At 37.5% G+C, this 17622-nt stretch overlaps 1 protein-coding gene across 1 annotated transcript in view; it reads right to left on the reverse strand.

Annotated features, from left to right (window-relative positions):
• The window catches only part of LOC127625145 (netrin receptor UNC5D-like), a 291561-nt gene that overhangs the window by 92885 nt on the left and 181054 nt on the right, over positions 1–17622 (reverse strand). Inside the window, exon 2 of the mRNA XM_052100235.1 lies at positions 640–840. Within this exon, the coding sequence (XP_051956195.1) occupies positions 640–840 (201 nt within the window). The remainder of the gene's footprint in view (positions 1–639; positions 841–17622) is intronic.

The raw sequence follows: 17622 nt of genomic DNA on the forward strand, positions 1-17622 counted from the left end.
AGCCAATGAAATAAGCACTAAAAGTAGAAACATGCCTGAAATTATCCAAACTGCATTCAAATGTTTTTGAATATGAAGCAGCAATGCATGCCCAGGTCAAACACTGAATAAACATAGTGTTATTTCACTATGTTGCATCATCGGATCAGTCCTTTTAGCTGTCAAAATCTCCACCACCAAACACTAAATGCAACAATCACTATCTTTCAAGCTCTTACAGATAGAACACTGTTTGATGGAGAGTGAACTGAAAGATGAAACATTGGTAGAAGTTGAGCCAAACAACCGCTGGTGTAGGATTTGACATTCGGGACACTATTCTTCACTATCAGACACAGCTGGGTGTTTGAGTTTGAAACAGAGAGACAATTATAGAAGGTGCATTAAAGTCAACATGAAACAGTGTTCACAACCCATTTTACGCTTGTAATGTGATGGATTTCCAAGTGAAACTTGATACTAAATGAGAAAATGTGATTTGGTGGGACTTGACATTATCCATCGAAATAGGATCATGAAAATGTTCTCACTATGACATGTGATTGAAGGGGAGGGGTTAAAAAATAAAAGGGCCTGGTGACAAGTAAATAGGGTTAATATTGGACAATCTGGGCTTTTGTGTGTGTAATTATGTCTTACCAGTTCCTAGTTCAGTATTCTCCAATGCGGTGTGCTGGTTTTGATGCACCCACTCTCCATTGCATTTAAAAAAGATCTGGAGGGCAGGGCGGGCACAGCAACGTAACTTGATTGGGTTGCTCTTGACAATGTATGCATCATCAGGCTCCTGCAGAAAGTGAGGCAGTGTTCCAGACATCGCTGAGAGGCCATCACGTGATCCTAAAAAAATATGTTTGTTATTACAGGTTTATTACATGCTTATTACATATTCATTTCTTATTACATCTGGAACCCATTGATAAGTGTTGCTCTGAATAAACCACACCAAAATGAGAGGATGACTTTTGTAGTATGTGCCTTGCACAAGGGTAAAATGGTGATAACTCATTGATTGCCCTTTTCTTGGGTTCGGACCTACATACTTTTTGGCTACCTGACAAGATCTTTAACTACTAAGCAATACCTTTGCAATTATTAACTTACCTGAAAATATCTAATTGAGCAGCAAATCCACAAAAAAACATCTAACTGAGCAAATCTACTTTACACAAAGGTACCTATCTGCACATCAGCCAGGTCTCTCTGAAAGCAAGCTTACTCGCTTGCTTGACTGGTCTGTCAATCACATTCAAAAGCACTCTCAGTTTGGATGACGTTTTCATACGAACAGCTTATGAGACTATGACACCAAGAGATGAAGTGAAAACTGCCCGAAAGCACATGAAGGTGCCTGCAGCAGATTTCAGAACAGCACAGAGCAGGATATACTGAAAAAAAAGAAACACTACATAGTTCTTCAATCATGAGGTCAAACCCCAGCAAACAAAACTATCAAAAGAAACCAGCAAAATCTGATGTTAAAAGTTAAAAAAAAACTTTATTATCTAAATCAATATATATCAAAGATAATTTCTCAAAAAAACGAATTCTTCAAACCTTTGTTCTGTGTGTTAATACCAAGCCTGATTTGTCATAAAAGAAAAAAACATGGTCCATTTTTTTTAAAGAAAACTATAAATTACAGTAAATGTGTGTCTGAAATCACATAGCGGACAGCAATCATGCTCTTGATGAATTGAGTAGTGGTGCTCGTATATGGGTGACTCAGGCTCGAATCCAGCCTGCAACATGCCCTGATCCATTTTCCATCTCTCTTCAGTATAGTTTCTTTTCACTGTATCTGTCAAATAAAGAGGCAACTGTCCAAAAATAATAAAACAATACTATAAATCTACAAAAAAAATTGAAAGTCGGAAAACTGTTCTGACATGCTCTATGAAATCGGCCACATGCGAGTGTAAAATTCCATTTCACACAGGGATATTTGGAGAAAGATTTAGGGTCTAAAAGTGTTTCCTGAATAAAAGAGCCACACAAGAGTGACAGCAGCTGAAATATCCACAGTGATTCAGTGCACACAGTGATTTAAAGCACTCCTCTCTCTTTTGCTCCTCACATTTTCTCTCTTGCTTTCTCTGTCACTGCATGTCTGTGCGCACAAACACACACTCACGATCTTCGACTCACCCCCACTAATAAAACTGTCAAAGACGTAATTGGATGGGAGAGTTTGGAAACGATTGTCCCTGACTCTAATCTAAGCATAATAGAGATTTCTGTTGACTTGTAATCCTTCCCTGGGAAACTTTATGCATATGAGTGCACAGGTGTGTAATCCACTGGCAAACATACCTGATTCATCCTGACTAGAATGACTAGAGAAATGCCTGTGTGTGTGCAGCTCAAACTGAGAATATCATAGCTCTTGCTTTATACATTTCTCTCCCTTTCCCTATCACTAAATTTCACTCTTTTCCCAGATTAAAATGATATGGCTCAGAGATTTCTCTTTCTCCACAACCAGTTATCCAGGGGTCAAAAGTCTACAGATGGGACCTAGGGGCACGGCCGCATTAACAACAGGGCTGGGCGGGGCTAAAGCCCCGGGGCCCGAGCAAGGAGGGGGCCCGTGATTGGCTGTGGAGCAGATTGACTACTACTAGCCATCTGATTGCCAAAGCCTTACCACGCCCCCCACAAATTAGCCCTGTTATTCAGTGGCGCTTTGCCGTATATTCGTAGGCCTATCAGATGATGGCTGCCTGCGCCTTATTAGAATATACGCGTCAACCAATCAATCGCCGCCTCCACTCTTCACTTCATTCTAGACTATTCTTAAATTTGTCAGTCACGCATTATCTTCGTTGCATAGCTAAAAATGTCATATTTTAAAAAAACATGTGCGAGTGGGGCTCAAAAAAGAAATGTTTTACAAGCTAAACAGCAGAGGAAACATGAGCTGCTCAGTAAAATCCCCAAGCTATCGGGTTATTTTACTAAAGCTGATGATCACGGAGAAGTTGTGGAACAGCAAGTGGGCCGGGCACATGTTGGAGCAGATAAAGACACAGTGTCATCATCGACATCGACCCCACCAATTTTCGGTAAGTTTGATTATTAACTTGATGGATGTGATATTGCTTTTTGTGTTTGATCAAACTCTATATTCGCCTAAAGGGCTGGCGATAATATATAGGTAGAAATATGTCAATTTTGCTGCGCCATTATGATGTAAGTTTAGAATTTAAACGCGTTTTTAAGCATTGTGGTTTAGATACAAATTATATTAAACTGCTCAGGCACAGTAAGCAGCGGGAGAAAATTCATTTTGTAAATGCTCGTTTCAAAACCATGGTGAACTTGAGACGGTTTTGCACAGCGCACTTGAGTTCCGACCCTGAGGTCTTAAAGTGACAGAAGCTGCTAATAAAGCTGCTGTCGCCATTTGTGTCAATAATGTTAATCAAACATCAGAAAGTAATTTACTGCCCTTGACTGAATCACTTTTGTAAAATAAATAAGAATGAATTTTGAATTTATAGTGAAAACTATGTATTGTATATTTGATTACTTTATACAGTATAATATTATTCAGTGCTTTAAGTTTTTCAAGTAGGTCGATTTCTTATGTGCCTTTGTTATATTGTTATTTGTGACTCTTGTTATCAGTAAGCTTGAGATTCTTTTCTTAAGTTACTATTATTTTTTGGGATATTGAAATTGGTCACAAGAATTATGAAATTTTAGTGGCATTAAATTTTGATATGATAAAAATCGTATTAAAAGTAATATAACTTGACTGTGAAGTATATCATAGATAGATAGATAAAATGACTCGTATAATGATATAACATTTAGCTCATCGCCCACCCCTATATTCGCTATTAGCAAGTTATGTTGACAGGTTATGTTAGTTGGTGACCTAAAGTGGTGGGGGGGCCCTGCAGTAACTCATAGCCCCGGGGCCCAGTGAGCTCTTAATGCGGCCCTGCCTAGGGGTACAGACTTGCTGAAGAAACTAGAGAATTTGCTCTCATTTAATCTCATTGCTATCTATGAGAAGACAAAAAAGAAGAAAAAAAAGTAGTTTGCTTTCTCCATCTTTCTCCATCCCACCTTGTTTCTAAAATACAGAAATTATATAAAAACAGAATACACTTTTTATTTGAAAATGAATGCATTCAATGCCAGTGCTTTTGTGCTTATGGACATAATATGCTTCTTTTAAAATAAACACTCCCACACATAGACAACCTGGTAGGAGTGCGAACACATTCATATTCAAAAAGAAGCACAAGCATACAGTATGAGACCATGCAATTCCATACTGTAATGCACTGAAATTATTCTTTTGCACGCCCACAAACAAATTAAGTCACATTTACAAGCAAATGTACAATCGCAACGCACTCATAAGCAACCACACACACTCGTACATCACACGCTTTTATCCAGGCACCATCACAGATGTTCAGGAGTGCTTGACATGATGACAGTCTGATGAAAGGGGAAAATAGTCATCCGAATGAGCCACAGCTGAACAGAGAGAGGGAAGTTAGGGGGATGGAGAAAGAAGAGAGAAAGAAAGAGGAAGTGCAAATGGAAATGGGTGGAAAGAGCTATTTTTGAATGATGACTGTTAAGTCACATCTGTATGCAAAGTGATTCAAATAGGACAATAACTGCAGCTGAGAGGGGGACTGTCCATTTGATCCTGATGGAAAACAAACTTTAGCTTTAACATACACACACACACACACACACACACACACACACACACACACATTAATGTTTCTGTTTACTGTATAGCAAAACAGTTCACCCTAAACTTTTCTTGGTGGAGTTGAGAGTGGAGAGTTTAAGTTTTTGTAAAAATCTAACATGATCACACAGAAAATGTATATGTTTGTGTCAAATATTCCGGTACCGTGATATTGACCCCATTCCACAGAGTTAATGACAAGTGAAATCCCCCTTCAGATATATTTGCACCAATTCAAATGCGGTTACAGTTTCCGTTGGTGCTAATGATAACACATTGCGTGAGCAGCCTGAAACACGGGTTCTGATCCATGGAAACCAAGTATGATTACTTTCACATTATCAATCATAAGCTTGATTCGGAGGTTGCATTTTTCCCTCTAAGATTTCATTTTTACTCCAGGAAAATTTAGGTTTAGGGTTGGGGTTAGGCATATGATTAATAGGCTAAATAATGGCTAGAGTTTTATTAGTTTTATATATTTTTCAGTTTAATAATACATATTATTTAAGTTAATTTAAATTTAATGAAACCCTCTGGGGTCGATGGACGCGCCAGCGCGTCCTGCTGGATTTATTCGTCATTACAGTGGAAACAACATAAAATTATCCGGCATTTTGGGGCATACAGATAAGTGTAAGACATCATTAGAGACTATAAAGGTCTACTTGAATTTGTGTACACTCACAATAACAACAAAACCTTGTGCTTTTGTAAAATAAAGAACATAAAAAGGGTGAGCGGTAAGCAGTCTCTGGGTTTGCGAGCATATATCTGAAACACGTCACAAAAATGAAAACTGAAACTCTGCGAATACTTATCACACAAACATGAAACATATGTCTAAAGTAAGCTTAAAATGTCTATTTTAAATAAAACAATTCAAATATTCAAACAAACAAATATTCTCCTACAATGTAATCTGTATGAAACAAAGCGATAGTTTTCCTGTCTGTAATTATCTCTAAAGTGATCACACCCACCAGCAGAGCGCGCCATTCATACGCTAATGTGGTGAGACGATCAATGCAAATAGTAAACGCCCCCAACTTTGTCTTAAAAACAACATGTTCATTCATTTTTCTGTGCATTTGAAAGACAGCACGATACACAAGTGAGGAAACTCCTGGATGGTGATGAAGAGTTACATTTTCCTCAGAAGAAGAGCGGGACGCCGATGAACTTTTGTATTTTGAAGAGAGACTTGATCCAGCCGAGGATACAATTTCAGACGAGTATGTAATTTAGTTTTAATTAGTTGACATGCTATTTAATATAAATATGTACATATTTTACTAGTGGGACTGTTTCCAGACTTGCCAGCCAGGATTCAGAGTATTGAAATTTGAAATATGTCCTAATAAGCAAGTTTTAGTTACATGTAAATGTTGTTTTGGCTAAAGCAGTGTGGCAGCGAGAAAGCAGTAAGGGCGCTTGCACCTGAGCTAAATTATGTCTAACACCTGTCTCTAATTTCAGTGAGCATGGGGAGAGCGGCATAAAAACGGCCACAGAACTTCCAGTCGGGGAGAGAGACACACAACAGTCCAGTGTTGGCGTGTACAAGAAGCAAGGAGAGAATTGAAAAGTTTATGTTGACTATTGTGTGTAAAGCTGTGAGCACAGCTGTGGCCATTAAAAATACGTACTTGAGAAGAGTTTTTGCCTTCGCCTCCTCCTTGACCATCAAACTTTGTTACAAGCAGGTATTTAAATTGTATGCTGTATGATATAAATATGATATGTAATATGATATAAAAATAATATGAATGTTTAGATAATAATCTGTCTAGTGTTTATGCTGCCTTATTATTATCAACAAAGCTTGTGCTTGCAAATATGGGTTCATGTGTAAATGAGTAAAATGCACTTTAAATATGCCCATATTAGAAAATCTGCATCTTATAATGATTTCTGAAGGATCATGTGACACTGAAGACTGCAGTAATGATGCTGCAAATTCAGCTTTGATCACAAATTGCATTTTACAATATATTCAAATAGAAAACTGTTCTTTTAAATTGTAAAAATAGTTCAAAATATCACAGTTTTTACTGTATTTTGCAGTCATGGTGAGCAGAAGAGACTTCTTTTAAATGGTAGTGTAGGTCTAAAATTAAGTAAAGTCTTTATGTAAAGAAACTGTGTAGTCAGATTACTTCTTTTAACTTAAAAAGTCTACTCATATTCATTCTCTTTCTGTCATATTCCTCATTGATAGGCCCAGGGGAGGGGTCTTTTGTCTCCTCAGGTGTGAATTACAATCAATATTCATGATAATTCACGCCTCCTCATATATGACCTTTCTAACACTAAAAGTGTCTTACAAAATTAAAATTAATACATTGTTTTGTATGAATGAGTGATCAGGATGGTTTTCACATAAATCTGTAGCAAAAACTCTAGGCTACAAGATCCAGTTCTCAAAAGGCTTGTGGACAAATGTTTAGTATGTGCTATATGGCCTTATTTCAATGACTTAAACATTTAGTTTTTTCAAAAACCATGCATAAACGTTATTTGCCCAAAAATACAAACATGTACACACATGTTGCTCACATGTTATTGTAGCCCAGTTTGTGTTGAATACAGTGTTATCAGACTTTAGCCATTAATGTGTTTTTAAGCAACTGAAAAAAGCACAAATGTCAAGGTATGTCAAAACTTCTCCAGGGTCCAAAACACCCTCAGACCCCACAAAAACAAACAGTTTAAATGTATATATATATATATATATATATATATATATATATATATATATATATATATATATAATTTTATTCATGAACTTTAGCTTGAGAAAAGAACCATCATGAACCATTTTTTCTGGTACATTGCTGAGTTTGCGTCATGGTTCTCTGGAGATTAATATTAGGAAAGAAGACAAAAATCCCCAATCACTGCCAATATCACTGCCAAGCTGAGAATCAATCTAAAATTTAATGTGATTGTGTTAAGGTTCATGTGACTTTTGTGACCAAAATTCCCTTTCAGCTACAGTGAGCAGTGTGCAGGATTTTTTTCTCCTTTGTTTGTATTATTTTACCTGCGCACTTGCCCACAACCATTCAGGTGTACAAGGGCTGTTAATTTAATATTCTCTGGATCTTAAAAAAGTCCTTTGTGTCAGATGGGTTCTTCATATCAGTGTATTGGTTTCAGGGTTCATTAAACAAACACATGATGGTTTTATAAAGAACTAGAGACTGAAGAAATGTTAAAGATGTATTCAGGCAGTAAAACCTTTTTAATTTGAATAAAAGGAAGCTTTATTATTCATTTTTCAGAGTTTACTGTTGAAACATTGGCAGTTTATTTTTCTGTGTTTGTTTCAGTTGTGCAGTGTTAGTTCTTGATAAATCCAAATGGAACGAAAGTGACCATGACATCCTTCTGCAATCAGGCCTCAGACAAAATATCAAAGTAGAGACTGCCTCTCCGAGGAGCTTTTTAGTGTGTATATGTGTGTGATTGTGTAACGTGGTGGTGGGAGAAAAAGTATGAGAGAGAGAAAAAGGGAGTGAGGATGATTTCTAATGGCTCTCACTATGTGTGTGTGTTTTCCAAACCTCTCTGGGTAAAGGGTTCTGACAGTTATTTAATGTGTCTCATTTGTATGAGTTTATAAAGCACTCGTCTGCTAATTCACAGCGTGACACAGCAAAAATGCCAAAATGGCCGGCTGCGTCTTCACAATCCCCCACCGCTGTCAGGGTCGAGCCGGATGCCACAGCAATGATGTACGAGCAGCGGACCAACCCGGCAATAACGGCGGACACTAGATACATCTCACGCCATGGGAGGAAAACAAGATATCACTGCCACAAGATCTAAACTATGAGTTTATCACACACACACTCACCTGTCCGTCACACTGAGAGGTCTCCATTGCACACACACAAATACACATACTTAACATTCTGAGATGCCGCTATGATCTAGAAGTGATAAAGTAATCATTCTCTGATTGCCATATTTTGTGTTCATATCAAAGCACATGTTCACATCCCAGGGTTCAAGAAGCTACTTTGAAACTGTAGCTTTCCAATGCTACTGATACTGTAAGTTTAAATTGAATTGAATTGAACTTCAGTTATCCTTTTGAAGAAACTGTGAATTAAACTACAAGGTAACAATAACAAGGAAAAAATTTCAAAATGGTTAGTTCACCTAAATAATTAAATTCTGTTATCAATTGTCAAACGCATTGGATTGAAATGTGATTTTTTTTTTTAAATGTGGATTTGGAACAATTTGAGGGCGAGTGTGATATATTCTCAGTTGACTTTTGTTTGTGTACTTTTATTTTGAAATTTCTTTTTAAAGTTCCTGTTCCCCAGTCGTGTTCGTTTATGTGTTTGGTTTTCATTGGTTCATTGTTTGATTACTTTGATTCTGTTCTAGTTTGTCATTGGTTTTAGTTAATTGTCTTGTTATCTTGTTTTAGAGTTCTGTTTGTTCATTGGCCTTTGTTACCCATGTATTGTGTATTTAAACCCTCATGTTTGCCTTAGGACAGGACACGTTTGCCATAGGACAGGGCATTTGTCAGGTATTGTACATGTAACCTTGTTGTTTTTGCCAAAGTTTAGTCTAGCCAGCATGCTTGTAACCTTGTTTTGTTCTAGTCCAGTCTAGCCATAGCCTTAGTCATAGTTATTTCATGTCGTGTCAAGTCTGGTTTTGTCATATTTAGTTAGGTCCATGGTTTCTTGTTTTTGTTGCACTCACATTTATAGTTAGGGATACTGGTTTCCACGACTTGAGATGCAGCCATCTCATTTAGTGCTTTATAAGCAGATGCTGTAGTTTATAAGCAAACTGAACTGTATTCACTATATCAATTTAGTGAGCACTAAGCAGTAAATATGCATCTTGTATGGACACGCACATCAAGCGTGTTTTTTTGCGTGACCATCGCAGCACACAAACCAGTATGCTACACAGATAGGATAGACCGAGCTCTGTGATTGCGCAGAACAGAACTTGCTAAAGTCAATGAAGCTTCACCCATTATCATGACGGAGCAACAAAACCTGTTATTGATTTTAATGCTACAGAGAATGTTCTAATTTACAGGGCTTTGGAGAAAGTCAAACCTCAAACTGCTATAGACAGCCTTGACATTATGAGGAAAAGAGGAAAAAAAGTGTTACATGCACCAAAATTAATGACAAGGCTTTTAAAATGCTAATCATCCTTCCTAAAATGTTTTTAGTAACTGGTATAGATGCATTCAAAATCTATTAGTGCAAATCTTTTAAACTTTCATTACAAAGGTGCATGTTGTAGTTAAAGGTTTATAAATATGTTTAGGCTATTATTTATATTCTTTTTTTTTTAACAGAAAATACTGTGTGCGTGCGCGTGTCCTAACAGATATAGACATCCATGGTCTCATCTGTGGTAATGGCCTTTTTATTACAAATGCCACTGTTAAAAAATAAAAGAACAATGATTAGCTTTTATAAATGCAACTTAAAATGATTGGGTTCAAATCTGGACGTCCATGAATTATGGACAAACTATTGAAAAAGTTATCCTGTTCTGTCTTAATACTGTTATAACTGGCCATGTTTGCCTTCAGATCAGTGTTTCCTGCGGCACACTAGTGGTATACGCTATGCATTAAGGGTCTTTCACATGACTCACGTCAGCACTGCAGAATACATTGAAGTCTATGAAGTGACTACACAAGTGTTTTTCACACACATTTTTGTTCACCAATAATGTCTTTTGAGAGTACCAAGCAACAAGAAATATTTTAAAACTGTCCAAATTTATGGAGACGTTGAATGTCTCATTATTTCTTTTAATTAAATATTACCTTATCGTTTACAAATATCAGAGACCCAAATTATTGAACTCATTTAAATTCACCAAGAAAACGCTTAGACATAAACATACCCCTACACGAGTCCTTTTATTACTTTCTGCTATCAAAGCAACTGCAAGGTTTTTTCTCTCTTCCAAATACATGTTTTCAATGTGTACTGTGAACACCTCCTGCTTTATACGTGGCAAACTTGTAAAATCGGCCCCTCTGTGACACTTTCTGTAAATCTTGTCATGTGGAGCGCTATGCGGTGCTTGACGCTGTGTTCTGCCTCCAGAACCAACTTAAAACTGCCACGAGAAGTCGTCTGTCCGAGGCAAAGATGCAAAATCTAATGACAATGATTGAGTTCGGTTTGTTTTTTTGTAATACTGCGTTGTTCATATGTCGTGTTTTAGTGGCCTCCGCTGTCACTGTGGGGGAAAAAAATATTAATCCGCTTCGTGTGGCGAGTCTGTTCATTTGTTCTCCTCATAAAGAAATAAATATTAGCATAATCAAATGAAAATGTGAACAAAAAAGCTTTTAAATGACTTTATCATTTAAAATACGAAAATGATGGGTATGACGGAATTTTTACAACCCTGTCCGTCAAACTGACGGAAGATGAGAAGATGAGAATTTTTTAGGAATCTTTGCATAGCCGAATTTTAAACATTACTAGTAAACACTCTACTAAGACGGACAGAAAACATGGACAAGTTCTTGAAAAGGAAAAATATCGAAGATGGTAAGCCTATGTGGTATAGTGGTGTGCCGTAGAATTTTTTTAGTCATAAAAAGTGTGCTGTTGCAGAAAAAAGGTTGGGAAACACTGCTTCAGATATTCCAGGAGATGACTGAATTCATTAGCTTGTGAAAAAATGCTAAGTGGGCCAAAAAGTTAATGTCAAAACATGCAGGTTAGTAGTATTGCTATTAGAGTCAAGTTTCTCCCCAATGCTGGCACACAAATGCACAGAAAGGGAGAACCAGAGCAGACTGTATGATTGCTGTTCATACTTGTTCAGGGGCATGAAGGCCTCCCAGGTCCCATTAGTTGTTCAGTATTTTTTGAGATATACCTAAAATGAGCTTATGCACCAATGTAAGCTGCATTTTTTTTTTCTCTCTGTTCTGCAAATCCAGTAGAAAATGGTGCAAAGTGTGCATTTCAGACCGGTAGAAAGTTTTACACCTTGGGGAGTTTTGACAGAATGCTGGTACAGAATTGGGGGGTCTGGCTGGGTGGTGGCCATCATCTGTGATTCCATTAGTCTGCCTAGAAATGGCCCTCATCAATTCACATGACACTTTGATTTTTCATTTCACATTGTAGCATTCTGAGATTTCTGTATTTTCATCATACTGCCTATAACTAGATCAAATGATCTAACACATGCTTCAGATACAGAGGGAGATAAAAATAAAAAAATGGGAGAGGAAAGGGGAGACTGGGGTTTTGATAAGAGTTTGGAAACAAAAAAAATCTGGTAAAGTTATAGAATTAAAACTGTTAATGTAATTGGGCACATCTCTGGATTACTGCTGATGAAATAATAAAGACCTCCCCTAATACTTCATTACAATAGCAGCATGTCAGGGGCCAATAATCAAGTGTTTACTGATTTTTAAACCAGCAAAACAGAGGCAGAAAGAGAAGGGGAAAAAGAAAGCGAGGGAGAGAAAGGGAGAAATATTGAAGTATTTGAAGCTGATCATAAATATCATGGCTAAGAATAAAACGTGACAAATTTACAAGCGAGAACTGTAATTGCAGCTGTTCAAAATTCAAATGCATGGCCACAGTTGTTAGCTAATTGGTATAAACAAAACATCTTTAAGTAACATTGACATTTCAGATAAGGTTGGGAAGTGGCACTTTTATGTGCCTATTTGTGCAAGGCTGAATGTAAGTAGAGAGTTGGGGGAGGCAGTTCAGATGGCAGTAATAACATGACAGGGTACAGTTCTGTCGATTTCAATTTGAATCTGATGCTGTTCCCTATGATGTAGCTTAAATACTATCACACTTAAATGATATCTATGAAGAAACGCACTCAAGGAACGGTCATTACATTGCTTGATAAATGACAATTACAGATTGAATTATTGATTGCAAGACTTGGGCCAGAAGGCTACCACATAGCAATGCACTAAAAAGCAGAACACCTTAGCGACCTCATAGCAACATCCTGGCCACTGCGCACAACAACCTAGCATTGTGGCAGCTGCTTTTGCCAGCTTGATTGTATGATAATTATGTGACTGAGGCAACATTTTTGCAAAATGACATTATGAGGTACCTTACTTGAACCAGTTCACTGAAAAGGTGAAATGTCCACTGAGTGGCGCTAAAAGAGTTAAATGTTTTCACAAACAGATGAGGTTTTTAAAGTTGCAAATCGAGTTTTAAATGTACAAAATCAACCTCCATACCCATATAAAAAATTTGGCACCCATTCACTTGCATTGTATAGACCAAAAGAGCTGAGAAATTCTTCTAAAAATCTTCATTTAAGTTCAGGAGATGAAAGTCATACTGGGATGGGATGGCATAAGGGTGAGTAAATATTGGGAGAATTTTCATTTTTGGGTGAACTGTTACTTTAAAGACTGTTGCGGGCAGAAAAGTTTTCTGGGAAGTGTTAAAGGAAACGCAGAAGACATGAGCAATATAGAAGATACCTCCTATGATTCTCAGAACACTTCAGATGGTATCAAAGTCCTTTGAGGGGATTCGTGGATGTGTGAAAGTGATTTAGAGAACAGACAGTGAGGGTCCTTTTGGAGTGCTTGAGATCGAAGACTTCTTCTTTTTTCATCTTTCTCCAAAGGCTTTTTCACTAAGTAATATTACTGAAAGTCATATCTTTGTTTTCTAATCGCAGTCCTATGGGATCAAAGTTCCTGGGATGCCTAAAGTTTGATTCACATCCTCATTTTCCCTTTAAAGTGTGAATCATCACATAAGTATTGTGTAATACTTGTCTCAGACATGCAAAAAAGCATCAGGATCTAGGATCTCAACAGGGATTACTCAGTATTAGGGAGTACAATAGACCTTTTAGAGAGACCATTTAATTGAACACAAACAAAAACCAGACTGTGTAGAACGGAAGTACAGTGTGTTCAATGGGCCACATTCATAAATCACTCAATCATTCGTAAAACCATTCTTACGCATTTAATTCAGTGCAACAATATACAGTAGCTATGTAAGGATGGATTTATAAATGATTTACACCGTAATGAATTCTGCGTGTGTTTTATGATTTCGTACTATTGTATTCCTGGGTGATAATCATTCAAATTGAACAAAAACATTGAAAATGCATGTTTTTCCACAAGCATCAGTGGTGAAAAAAAACATGTTTTTGTCAGCTGAATGACTGAATCCCAGGTAAAAAAAGCAGTACAACATAATGGGCCTCATTCATGAACAAGCAGAGCAAGTTTGTGTAAATTATACATAAAAATGCAACCAAATGCAGCATTTAAAATTAAAATGGGTTTTACCATATTTGTTCTGCTCGTGTTTTATTAATAAGGCAAACTGAATGCACTGTACTTCCGTCCCTAAGATATATTGTTTGACTACTTCACAACAACCTTTAAATAAATTGGCCAGTCCACTTGAAGTTGTTCTTTAGAGCAGTCAAACAAATAAGCACACGCAAATAACTGCAATCTTCTAAACTATGGCTAAAATTTAAAGAGCAACTAAGTTTTGAAAAATAAAAACTGAGCCATTCAAAGGAGGTCATGATTGAAAGCATTCATTTCACATATCAACTCTTAAGACAGACTAGAAAATGTGTGTTGCCACCAAACTGTGGCTCTACTTTTAACTCTTACCCAAAGGAAGGCTGTTTTCAGATGCAGTTTAAAGTGCCTTGGAGCATCATCCCAGTAACAGGATGTCACACAGAGTCAGGCCGATACTGTCACGGTCCAGTCAGGCGGAACGCCAACCTGACAAGGTGACAGGACCGTGACAGTATCGGCATGCCTCTGTGTTTTGTGTACCCCTTTTGTGTGAGTGCATGGGTCTGGTTGTTTGGGTCCGCCATGCACTGGTTACTGCAGTGCACTCACTGGTGATGTCATGGTCCTATCAACCTTTCAGGTTGTGTGTTTTGTCTGACGAGCACTGACATCTTCCCTTGTCTGTTTTTTTTCAAAGTGTTGATGTTTTGCCCTTATCTGTTTCAGGTGTCACTGGCATGCTGAATCAGCATTTCCATGGGAACCCTGATTGTTTCCATGGGAACACTGATCATTACAACCTTCAGCTGCGAGTGGCATCTAACCCTTGTTTGCTTCCCTGCTTATTTAATCCCCTCGTGTGTCATGTCCGATGTCGGATCATTGTTATTGTTACTGTGAGTGTCAATGTGAATGTTTGCTGTCAAGTGTTAACTGTGCTCTCTTGTGTACTTGGAGCTTGCTGCTGTTTTGTTTCATAAGTGTGGTTACCATCTGCTTCGCCCTTGATCGCCTTCACCTGCAATGTTGGCCAATTCCTGTAGAGGAGATCTCCTTGGTCTCTGCCCACATCTCGTTGGAGAATATTGTCTGGGTTTTGCTTATTTGAGAGAACTGTATATTTATTAATAAATCCGACTGAATTGTCATCTCTGTTCTTGGGTCCTGTCTCTCTCACACCCTGACACAGGATGTGGATACCCTGTAGACCACAGCATCTTCTCCCACATCCTGTGATTTCTCAGTATGTTTCTCATCAAAAGGTTGGCTAGTCTTGCTCCAGCTTTGCTTCAGTGGCAATTTCGGTAAAAAAACAACAGTCTTTAATGTTCTATTCTTTTCATTGTGACATCCTGTCTGTATTATGCAGCAGACTCCTAAACCCCACTGCGTCATTCTACATCTGTTCTTTTTGATCAAATATTGATGGTTTATACATGCATACATTTGTGAATATAGACAAGAATATGCATGCATACAGATAAACACCAACACTTATTTTGTCCATCCCTCTCTAAAGACTGACAAAACACAAGAAGAGCAAAACGAATGTGAAAAAATTATAATCAATTGTGGAAGGAATTGAAAGGTAAGCTGAGAAGAGGAGAAAATATGGAAGAACAGGAAAGAAAATAAAAGAGACTAGAACCTATTATGAAAGCAACACAAAATGAGATCTTTAATACATCTATTGTTTCTTCTCAACAGCAATTATACTGAGACAATGCCCCTAGTTATCTCAAGTTTGTCTTTCCTAGAGTTTCAGAAGACATCTCAACCATGTCTAAAACTGCTCAGAGTTATCAAAATACCAGTCTAATTTCAATCAAAAGTCTGTCATTTCAACATGAATTCAAACAACATGAACTCACAAATTAAAATGATTTGTGTCAGCAATTGTCTAATATTTGTCTTTTTTTTTTTTTCAAAGAATTTCAGGAGAAACAGTTTAGACAATGTTGATGCTTAAATTAAATTCACTAGTTCGCCCACCCATCCAGCCCTTGGCTTTTAATTGTAAACTAATTTGACCTGCAGTCTCGGATGGAGGGGCTTGAGATTGAGACTCGATTTGAGCTCCAGAATGGAAGGTTATTGGAGAATAATGTGGGGTTGGGGAGGAGGCAGGAAGCTGGAAGAATTGTCCCAGGATTATGGTAAGAGGATGCTTATATATGCTAGTGTTGTGATTGACAGGTCTGAATAATTGGACTCCTCCCGAACTTTTGTTTAGAACTTCATATATAGCTGAGAACTCCATTAAACCATTTGCAAGCCACTTTGAATAATAATGTCTGTTAATGACTATATGTAACTGTCTCCTGAGGTTTAAAAGAGAAACTTCCGAGCAATAAAAGATTTCTCTTAAAAGAATAGAGTAGAAAAGGGATGAGAAGAGAATAAAAGAGAAAAAATAAATGGAGGGAGTAGGAACAACTGAAAGGCTTTTCTGAGCACTTGATGAGCATGACAGGCACAATAATCATGAATCACACTGAACCATGAGACAGTGGAGAAATGGATCAAGGAGAAAGGGGAAAGAGACAGATGCTTTCCAGACTGTGTCCAAACTTACAGCTCCAAAAGTGTTTCTTAGCACAGTGCTAACAGAAACACTTTTAAGGGGTATCGAGAGTTCAAGCAATGTCAGTTTAGGTGTTCTATCGAAAGGAAATGGTTGGAAATAGATTTCAAGAAACCACCTTTACAAAAGACCTAAAAATAACATCTTACACTGCCGCAGCATTAGTAAATATTCATAAAGTTTATAATTTATAAATAGACTACATATTCCTCCTTTTACGATAGAAAAAAAATAAATATATATATATAAAATAGAAGAAATTAGAAGAGAAGAGATTAAAAATTGATACAAGAAAAGAAATGAGATGAGAAGAGACAAGACAAAACAATTTTAAGAAAAGACATAAGTCGAGATGAGACAAGATGAGAAGAGAAGAGAAGGGATTTTGCAGTCCAGTTTGTCTGTCCCAAGATATCTGACTGCCTGGCCTCAATCTCCTAAAAGCAGGCGACACTTTATCCATTGGCTTTCCTTACACACAGCTCAACATGACACAGTAGTTCTATAAAGTCTGGCAGAGAGTCTCATTCTGTCAGTCAGTGTAATTAGCCTCTCTTCTCTCATTCAGCCGCTGATCAGAGCCGAACATGGAGACAGGTGAAGGCAACTCAGCAGGAGAGGAGGAGAAGGAAGGAAAAAGAGGGTGAGAGAAGAAGAAAGAAAGAGAGATTGATCTGAAGTCCTACTGTGATCAGCAGCAGGGGGCATTACGGCTCAAGAGGAGAGTGTGAGTAAACGACACTCATACAGATATACTCATGGCTGCATGCCATATGTTCAAACACGATATGATCCTATGTTAAATTGGTGGAAAAATCATGACCAAAAGTTATTGTAGAGGAATCTCCACAGGAACCGTTTGAGACATGAAGCTTACCAGAGACTGAAAGGTGTTTTGTTTATTTTTGGCTAAATGAAGGTAGTTTTTGAATTCTTTCTCTCATGAGATGTCACTCTGAGAGCGTGCTATGGCAAACATCTGTCTGAATCATGCAGACACTGCATTCATGT

This window comes from Xyrauchen texanus, chromosome 31 (genome assembly GCF_025860055.1).
Source record: "Xyrauchen texanus isolate HMW12.3.18 chromosome 31, RBS_HiC_50CHRs, whole genome shotgun sequence".
Classification (NCBI taxonomy): domain Eukaryota; kingdom Metazoa; phylum Chordata; class Actinopteri; order Cypriniformes; family Catostomidae; genus Xyrauchen; species Xyrauchen texanus.